The sequence below is a fragment of the Hippocampus zosterae genome, chromosome 21 (genome assembly GCF_025434085.1).
Source record: "Hippocampus zosterae strain Florida chromosome 21, ASM2543408v3, whole genome shotgun sequence".
Classification (NCBI taxonomy): Eukaryota; Metazoa; Chordata; class Actinopteri; order Syngnathiformes; family Syngnathidae; genus Hippocampus; species Hippocampus zosterae.
The window spans coordinates 1,781,938-1,791,241 of record NC_067471.1 but is presented as its reverse complement, the minus strand read 5'-3'; the positions used below and the strand labels follow the sequence as shown (position 1 = coordinate 1,791,241).

The 9,304-nt window shown below is 44.3% G+C and overlaps 2 protein-coding genes across 2 annotated transcripts in view; both read right to left on the bottom strand.

Moving 5' to 3' along the window:
• Positions 1-382: 382 nt before the first annotated feature.
• On the bottom strand, positions 383-1,652 carry LOC127594071 (gastrula zinc finger protein XlCGF49.1-like; the record flags this gene model as incomplete). The annotated part of the gene is made up of 1 exon (XM_052055977.1): positions 383-1,652. A coding segment is annotated over one exon (588 nt), but the record flags the coding sequence as incomplete, so codon positions are not given.
• Positions 1,653-3,847: 2,195 nt separating this feature from the next.
• Positions 3,848-9,304, bottom strand: part of LOC127593732 (uncharacterized) — a 31,986-nt gene continuing 26,529 nt past the window's right edge. The window contains exons 4-5 of the mRNA XM_052055349.1: positions 4,820-4,959; positions 3,848-4,735 (exon numbers count right to left, since the gene is read on the bottom strand). Of these exons, the coding sequence (XP_051911309.1) occupies positions 4,649-4,735; positions 4,820-4,959 (227 nt within the window). The 3' untranslated portion in view covers positions 3,848-4,648. The remainder of the gene's footprint in view (positions 4,736-4,819; positions 4,960-9,304) is intronic.

Below are 9,304 nucleotides of genomic sequence, written 5' to 3'. Positions count from 1 at the left end.
TTTTTCACAGAGAGAATTTTATTGGCCAGCAAGCAACACAGTCTCAATCAACAATCCGACTCGCAACATCATACATTTCACAACAAAATGGATAATGTCTATTTGCATGTTGACCTCACAGTGCAGAGGTACCATGCTCAATTCCAGCTCTGGCCTCCCTGCGTAGAGTTTGCATTTTCTCCCCTGCGTGGGCTTTCTCCGGGTACTCCGGTTTCCCCCACATTCCAAAAACATGCATGGCAGGCTGATTGAATTTTTGCCCCTAGGTGTGAGTGTGAGAGCGGTTGGTTGGTCATGTGCCCTGCGATTGGTTGGCAACCGGGTCAGAGTGTCCCCCGCCGACTGCCTGAAGACAGCTGGGATAGGCTCCAGCAACCTCCCATGACCCTTGTGAGGACAAAGCGGAACAGAAAATGGATGGATGGATGGATGCATATGGTAAAAAAAAAAGATAAAATACATATCTCGAAAACTAACTATCATGAAGAATCCAGAAGTATTATAACCCCGATGACAAAGCTCAATTTTTTCATTCATGACGAAAGAAAGAAATTAATGGAGTCAAGGAAGAGCACATAAAATATCATGCACCTTGGTGCATGAAGTGAAGAGAAGCCTGCTCAGATGAGAGGTGAAAACTTCGTTGTCATCACACTTCTGCTTTTTAATGTGAAACATGCAAGAGGATGTTTTTATCAAGACTCTCTTCCAAGAGAATCTTTGGCCACAAACTGATCAAGAAAAAGATTTCTCACCAGTGTGGGTTCTTGGGTGCCTTGTTAAGTTTCCCATCTCAGAGAATCTTTGGCCACAAACTGAACAGGAAATAGGTTTCTCACTCATGTGGGGACTTGTGTGCCTTCTTAAGTCTTTTTTCAGAGATAATCTTTTTTTCACAAAAGTGTGTATTTGTGTGTATTTTTAAACTTCCCTTCCAAGTGAATCCTCAGCAATAAAATGAGGAGGCAAAAGGTTTCTCACCAGCGTGTGTTCTTTTGTGTATTTTTATGCTTGTATTATGGGAGAACCTTTGGCTGCATATTGAGCACGAAAAAGGTTTCTCATCAGTGTGTTCTTGTGTGTATTGTTAAGTTTCCCTTCTGAGAGAATCTTTGGCCGCAATCTGAACAGGGAAACGGTTTCTCACCAGTGTGAGTTCTTGTGTGTGTGTTTAAGCTTGGGTTATGAGAGAATCTTTGGCCGCAGATTGAGCAGGCATAAGGTTTCTCACCAGTGTGGATTCTTGTGAGATGAATTAATTTTCCCTTCTGAGAGAATCTTCGGCCACAATCTGAACAGGCAAAAGGTTTCTCACCAGTGTGGGTTCTTCTGTGACATTTTAAGCTTTCCTTCCGGGAGAATCTTTGCTCACACATCAAGCAAGCAAAAGGTTTGTCACCAGTGTGCCTTTGAGTGTGATTTTTCAAGTATCTCGTCTCTGAGAAACTTCGGCCACACAACGAGCAGGCAAAAGGTTTCTCACCGGTATGGGTTCTTGTGTGACATTTTAAGCTTTCCTTCCGGGAGAATCTTTGCTCACACACCAAGCAGGCAAAAGGTTTCTCACCAGTGTGTATTCTGATGTGTCTCTTCAACAACTGTGCAGCAAGCCGAAAGATCCCGAAGATATGGCGAAGAGCAACGGCCAGGTTTTAGCGTGGCCCTGCTAAAACCTGGTAAACCCAGAGAATAAAAAAAGCTATCGTCCATTTCACTCCTATGCATCCTCTACAAATTATATGAACAAATGATAATGGCCCGAATGTACCCTACAGTGGAACAACAACTATCGCCAGACCAGGCTGGATTTCGTCCAGGGCGATCATGCTGTAGCCAAATATTAAACCTCACTCAGTACATCGAGGATGGTTTTGAGGCCAAGCAAATTACTGGTGCAGTTTTTGTAGACCTGACTGCTGCATACGACACAGTAAATCACAGAATTCTTCTCCTGAAACTTGCCAAAGCTGTTCATAATACAACGATTGTGAGACAGTAATCTTGAGACAGTAATTCACGCCTTTGTCACATCCCGGCTCAATTACTGCAATGCCCTTTTCTTCGGAGTCAGCCAATACTCCGTTAATCACCTCCAGCTCGTCCAGAATGCTGCTGCTCGCCTCTTGACTGGTACTCGTAAGAGGGAGCACATAACTCCTACTCTGGCATATCTTCACTGGCTCCCCATTTATTTTAAAGTTATTTTTAAGATCCTATTTGTTTTCAAATCTTTAAATGACCTTGCGCCACCTTACCTCTCTGAGCTCATCCACGCCTACACACGTGACCGGCGCCTCAGGTCTGTGGACCAGACATTAGAAGTACCAAGAACTAAACTGATCGAGGGGATCGAGCCTTTTCTGTTGCGGGTCCCTCTCTCTGGAATGACATCGCACTGAGCATTCGGCAAGCCCCCTCACTGCCCATCTTTAAAACCCACCTGTATTCTTTGGCATTTGACTCAGCAATGCTGACGATGATACCTCAAGGAGTGTATTGACACATTACACAAACTGTCGGCACTGTATTAGTACTGTCTCTCAATTGGTCACCCAATAGTGACCCCTGCAGTAGCTATAAAATAATTGCAGGCAAAGAAATCCCTTGTTTGTGTAAATGCTAAAGTGAGTTGGTATGTCAAATATAACAAATTTGAGCAAAAATTCAGAGTTACAATTCTTAACTTATGTAGAAAATATTGTTCACCGTTAAATCACATGAAATAAAAGACAATCAAGTCATTTGTTTTTGAATTTTTATTCAGGAACAAACGTTTTTGGAGTGTCTTTGCTCAAAGGCGATTTCTCCTCTGAGACACCAGCTCCCCAGCCTTCCAAAATACTATTTTGCATGGTATAGATGATGGTGGTGAGCAGAGAGTTTTAAGTGCTAATTGATGCAGACGTGGATATATTTTCTGGTTCCATTTCCAACATTGTAAAGGGTCTTGGTTTCTGGGTGTGTTTGCTTCTGCCAGGTTGCGTTGGACTTCAATTATGGAGTCAGCTGTTGCATTTGAGGTCTTCTGGGTCTCTGCAACCTCCATATCAAATGTTTTCCAGAGATTGTGCCCTAAAAAAAGTTAAACAATTGTTCATTATCACATGACAAAGTGCCACAGAAGTATACAAATAAACACAAAGAAATGTGTTTTCTTACCTGAACTGGATTCTGACCCATGTGATGAGGTAGGGCCAGGCTCTTCTTCTGTTGCGTCAGGCTCTTGGCTCCTCATTTCTATTGGACACTCCAACTGCAGTCTCTTCACTGCTTCACTTGCCTTTTGTTAAGTCAAGTCAAGTCAAGTCAACAGTATTTATAGAGCACTTTCAAACAGCCATCGCTGCATACAAAGTGCTGTACATGGAGCAATTTAACATGCACAATAAATAGTGAGACAAATCGGTAATAAAGGCGGTAGAAAGCACCAAACAGTAAAACCAAGAACAAGTCTAAGTCATGCTGAGTCGAATGCCAAAGAATACAAGTGAGTCTTGAGGAGGGCTTTGAAGATGGGCAGCGAGGAGGCTTGACGAATGTTCAGTGGGAGGTCATTCCAGAGAGAGGGACCAGCAACAGAAAAGGCTCGATCCCCTCTGAGCCTCTGTTTAGTTCTTGGTACCTCTAGTAATGTCTGGTCAACAGACCTGAGCCGCCGGGCAGGTCTGTAGGGGCGGATGAGCTCAGAGAGGTAAGGTGGCGCGAGATTATTCAGAGATTTGAAAACAAAGAGGAGGATCTTAAAAATAACTCTAAAATGAATGGGGAGCCAGTGAAGGGATGCCAGAGTAGGAGTTATGTGCTCCCTCTTACGAGACTAACAAATCATTTTTTTTAAAATCTGGGAACTAATAGTGTTGCCAGTGTCATCACACTGAGTGATTCCATGCTGCAAGTAGTATCAATTAGCTGCTTCCTCAGGTTTTCAGCCAGTTGTTGAGCAGCTGTTGTTGTCAGTGTTGTGGCCTGACATAGAAGCTCATTGTGGATCATTTTCATCAAGGGAATGACCTTTGACCCAGAAACCCTTTTTTCCTCAGACAGTTCTCTTGTGGCTTGGTCAAAAGGAGCAAGAACCCTGAGCATTTTGTCAATGATCTTCTGGAGTCAGTGGAGTGATGTCAGTTTTTAATGAGGCCAGTCACACCCAGACTGCCTCCTTCTGTTCATTCTTTCAAACATTTGGTAGGTATTGTTCCATCGTGTTGGCACCCTGTTTATTAATTTATGGGCCGGTGTTCCCAGCTGTTGCTGTATTTGAGTGAGCTTATCTTTAGCAGTCACACTCGATATGTCACTATATGTGGTGTTCTGTTGCGTATTTCCATTATTGTTGGGATTTGATCACATGATTTTCTCACAATTAAATTCATGGAATGGGCTACACAAATTGTGTGCCGCATTTGCAGCAGTCGAGCACATGATATGTTTGCTGCTGCATCAGTGACAAGACACCTGACCTTTCCTGCTATGACTGACTCCTCCATGAAGCTCCTTTTAACCGCGGCAATGTTTTCTGCAGTATGTTTCTTAGGAAAATGGCGCACTCCCAAGACAGATGATTGGAGTTCATGGCTTTCTTTATCCACATAGTGGCCAGTCACAGCTAGATATGCCTCCATATTCATAGATGTCCACATATCCGCCGTTAAAGTAACAGCAATGGCGCTCTGGAGGTCCTTTTTGTTTTCTCCTTTTCCTTCTCATATCTCTGGCTCACCAAGTCCTTGATGGTCTGAAAATAACCATACAAATACTGTTTCACCAATAAAATACACTTTTATGGTTAATACAAAAATATAACATTTCTTAAACATACCTTCCTGCTTGGTTGAGCATACGAGGACATAATAAGCTTCAGGAACTCCCTGAAACCTTCATTCTCAACAATGCTGAGTGGTTGACAGTCCCTGATGATCATGTTGACCACTGCCTCATCCACTGCTTGCTTGTTAGGAACTGCAAGCCAAAAGGAAATATCTTGTTGATATGTTGATTATTTTTAGTTATCATACATTCGCTTATCATTAATGTTATTATTAATGTTATATATATGTCCTGGGTATGACGTTAAACTGCATCCAACTGGTCCTCCAGGTTGGGGGTTGGGCGTGAGGTTAACAACCTCACCCTGTAAAACAAAAACCTGTTACAGAAACGACTAGAGGAAGCCATTGTGGTATATGTTTTTTGCTGCTTCGCTGGTCTTCAAAAAACACTCGGTGATCGGTGGCTGTTTCCCGACGAATGAGCACTTCAGGGACCACGGCTGATTGGGGAAAGATTTTATTCTACCAATGTCAGAGTGGAATCGATTCGGGCTCCTGTGAGTCTCAGATTTTATCAGGAAGCCCCGAGCAACTACAGTCACACGTACATATAGGCATAGTATGTTAATTATGTTAAGTAGGGGCGGGCAGTCCTTCCCCGTATGTAAAAACCTGAAACAAAGAAAGTCAAGCAAAGTTCAATGTTGGCATTTTGACAAAGTGCAGACCATATCCGCTGGTTCACAAATCTTGAGATTAGGTTTACTCTTCGAAGGCACTTGACAGCCTTCAGGGACTTTTACGATGTGGGCGACGGAAAGAAGATAGCCAGGGGGCTGTTAATCACTCAAGGGGAATTAGGGCCCAGACTTCACAATACATTCTTTGTTTAAGTACAAGCAGATGTTCAGGACAGAGACTAGTGTCAATGGTTCTCATAGCAAGATGAAATTCATCAACAATGTTCTACTACTACTTCTAGCGGAATAATTCCTTAACAGTGATGGACGGCAACAGCCACAATACCTTATTATAGGATTGCACACATTGCTGAAACTGAATTCTCCCTGACCCGCAAATATAGAATAGAATCGTGTCACTGACGCCAGGTGGACATTCTAAGGCCATCTACAGGAATAGAGAGGGAATTCCAAATTACACTACACCATTCCGGTAAACCACGGCGAAGAAGAGACGGCACATCCTTGGATGTATCTATGACGGGGCCGGGTGAAATCCGGTAGGTAGCCCGACCCCTGATGACCCCGATCTTTAGAACCAAAACCAACAACAGAGTAGGCACCTGGAATGTGCGCACAATGTTCCAGTCTGGTCGCATGGACCAGGTGCTGAAGAATATGAGGGACTATCGCCTGGACATCTGTCAGGTTGGTCCAATTTGACACTCAGGAATAACCAAAAGGAGGAGACAGGAGACTCGATTCTCGTACCAGGAGGGAACGAGGAGAAGCGTTCGGTTTCAATTCTCGGCACGTAACCCTAACGATCTCCCCCTTCACCTCCTCATTTATTGGGAAAGCTACTACATAGGTGTGTCCAACCTAAAGGGTGGGGGCTGTTGAACACACACTGAACTTGTTTGACTATGTGTGTGTATGTGAGTGCAATTTACGTACATGTGTGCAAATGTCACATAAACATCACGTTGCAGCTCGTGTTTATGTCGCCATTCACTGTTCACCCTTGCTCACTGTTTAGTCTTAACAGTTATCTCTTCCCAACCATGTCCTCGGAAAGGTGGTTGCGACCCTAACCTTTCACACAGTACAGCAAGCAAAAGTGAGCATATAATGAAGAATATATAATGATTATAGATGTGAGTAAATAATAAAGGATATATCTTTATTGAAAGCATAAGCGCTATTCATTGCAGGCAAAGCCAACTAATGATTGCAAGCATAAGCGTTCTTCTTTGCAAGCAAAATCAAACTATCATGACAGGCAGAAGCATTCTTGTTTGCAAGCATAAATTGACGACGGGAGAATCAATCGAATAATACGCGAATGTATGATTACTAAAAAATAATAAATCCAACATCCACCCTGTTCATCCTACATTTGCTCGTAACACCACACAGAACCTTCCCGACGGACTTTATTCAGCGGAGTCATGCTGCACACGCAAACATAGTTACCCCTAGGGACAGGGAGCAAAACGACTAAAAACCATCCATGATCCCCTGATGCCGAAGCGAAATCACGTCATCACCCGAAGAGGCATAATCAACCTCAGAATCACTGCCATCTCATTCACTTTAGACGTCGTGGGCGCGACAGCTGTAGTAATAAGCCGGATAAGCAGCACTCTGATAAGGGAATGCAACAGCATCCACACAACGTCAAGACAGCTGCAAAAAGAGCAAAAGAGATTAGTACATAAAACACCAAATCCTTGTACTCTCCGAAGGCCTTATGCCACCACTCCGCCCAGAAGGACGTATTCACGCCGGAATGGGCCCTTATTTTGAGATTCAGGGTGCGGAGGCCTTCAATGGCCTTGGTGAGGGCGCCATCAGGCGCGGTGTTGTTAGGTATGAACGTACAACACTGGTCACCAAACATCGCACATACTCCATTGGTCTCTGCCAAGAGCATATCAACCGCGATGCGGTTCTGAAACGCCATCAGGGAGGTGGCCGCCAATTGCTCTTTTATAGCCAAAACGGCTTCCTCAATAAAATTTCCGAGCTTCTGGACATTGTTGTGGCGGTAGTTGATCCTGTCAACATTCTTATTAGGGGTAACCCAAATGAAAATGGATTCCCAGTCGGCAGCAATCTGGTTAACCAACTTATACTCATCTGGCACGCCACGAGGAACCCCAATTGTGTCTATATAGGTGGGATCGCCATCCCTCCAGGAGGTGTCACGCCGGAACCGGACAAGGCTACTCTCCGTCATCGACGATAACGCAGCCCCCTGTATATCCTCCGCTGTTGATTGAAACACAGTTACTGGCAAAAGCAGTGATACCAATGCGCAGACACCAGAAAATGAAAAACTCTCGTCCGTGATAACCATCATTTGCCTTCAAAATCAGTAGAAGTACACTACTGCATCACATTGTATCTGCAGTAACATAAAATAAAAATAAAATAACAAAAGAATGAAATATAGCTCAACTTACACATACGCGTACACGCATACACATCCTTGTTGAGCACGTCACTTCCGGAGTGAACGCTGGCGAGTTTTGGACGCCGCTACTCCCCGTGATTTTTTGATTTTTAAGTCCATTTTTATGTCAATTTTTTGATCTTTTATAGCCGACACATTTTATGTCGACCTGCTTTTATGGTCACCGAGTGAACAATGATCAATCCACACTCGATCGGCCGAACTGTCATTACCTGTCATCGAGTATTGAGTTGTCGTTGAGTTGCGGCTAGCGGCTAGCTTACCTGCTACCTGTTGCTGCTTCCCGACTTCATTACGCCGGTCCGGCTATGTCGATCAGCTGTGAGTGGCTTGCTTTCTGCTGGTTCGCTCTGTGTGTTTTCCACCACCCATTGGAAGCGCTTCACCAATATGCAGCCACCTAGCTCAAACTCAACTTTAATCCACACGGTCCACCACCGCCTGCTCTGCTCCAACACCCGGACATCCTTTACGTGTCCCGGCGAAGGTGCACTCACCGGGGCTCACGCCGAAACTATCAATACGACAACTCCAGCTCCATCAGGTCGTTCTGGTCCACCGCTCGCCACCCACGGAAGAACACCGGACGCCGTGCGGATGCCTCTGTGTTGACATGCGTCCCGAGGTCGGATAGCATCGCGGTCGCTCGCAGCTGCACTGCTATCAACGTTGGCCTACTGAACATCCGCTCCCTTACGAGCAAGGGCCAGTTCGTCCACGACCTCCTGACAGACCGTGAGTTTGACATTCTGTGTCTGACTGACACCTGGCAGCAGCCAAATGATTATGGTAGTCTTAATGAAGCTACTCCACCGGGCTTTGTTTATCACGCTGTGCCGCGCACGACTGGGAGGGGAGGCGGCCTCGCGGTGATTCTGCGCGAGGATTGGAAATTTGCACCTGTAAATGTGCCTGCTTTTTTATCTTTTGAAGCTACAGTTATACAACTCTCTGGATCAACTCCCACACTGATTGCCACTATTTACCGTCCACCAAAACCAAACAAGAATTTTATCACTGACATTACTACACTCCTCACTCATCTGTATACACTATCACCAAATGTGATTCTCTTAGGAGATTTTAATATACACATGGACAATATCCATAACTCACTCACCAAAGACTTTACCTCCTGTCTGGACAGTTTTGGTTTTCAACAGTATGTCAACTTTCCCACACACAGTAAAGGACATATTCTGGACTTGATCTGCTGTATTGGATTATCACCAACAAACTGTAAAACCGATCTCCTCCCATACACAGATCATCTACTGCTTTCATTCAATGTTAACCTGTCATTTTTCAAATCTAACCCACAACGCATTATACATTTCCGTAAAATCAAGGACATTAACGCGGACAATTTAGAATCA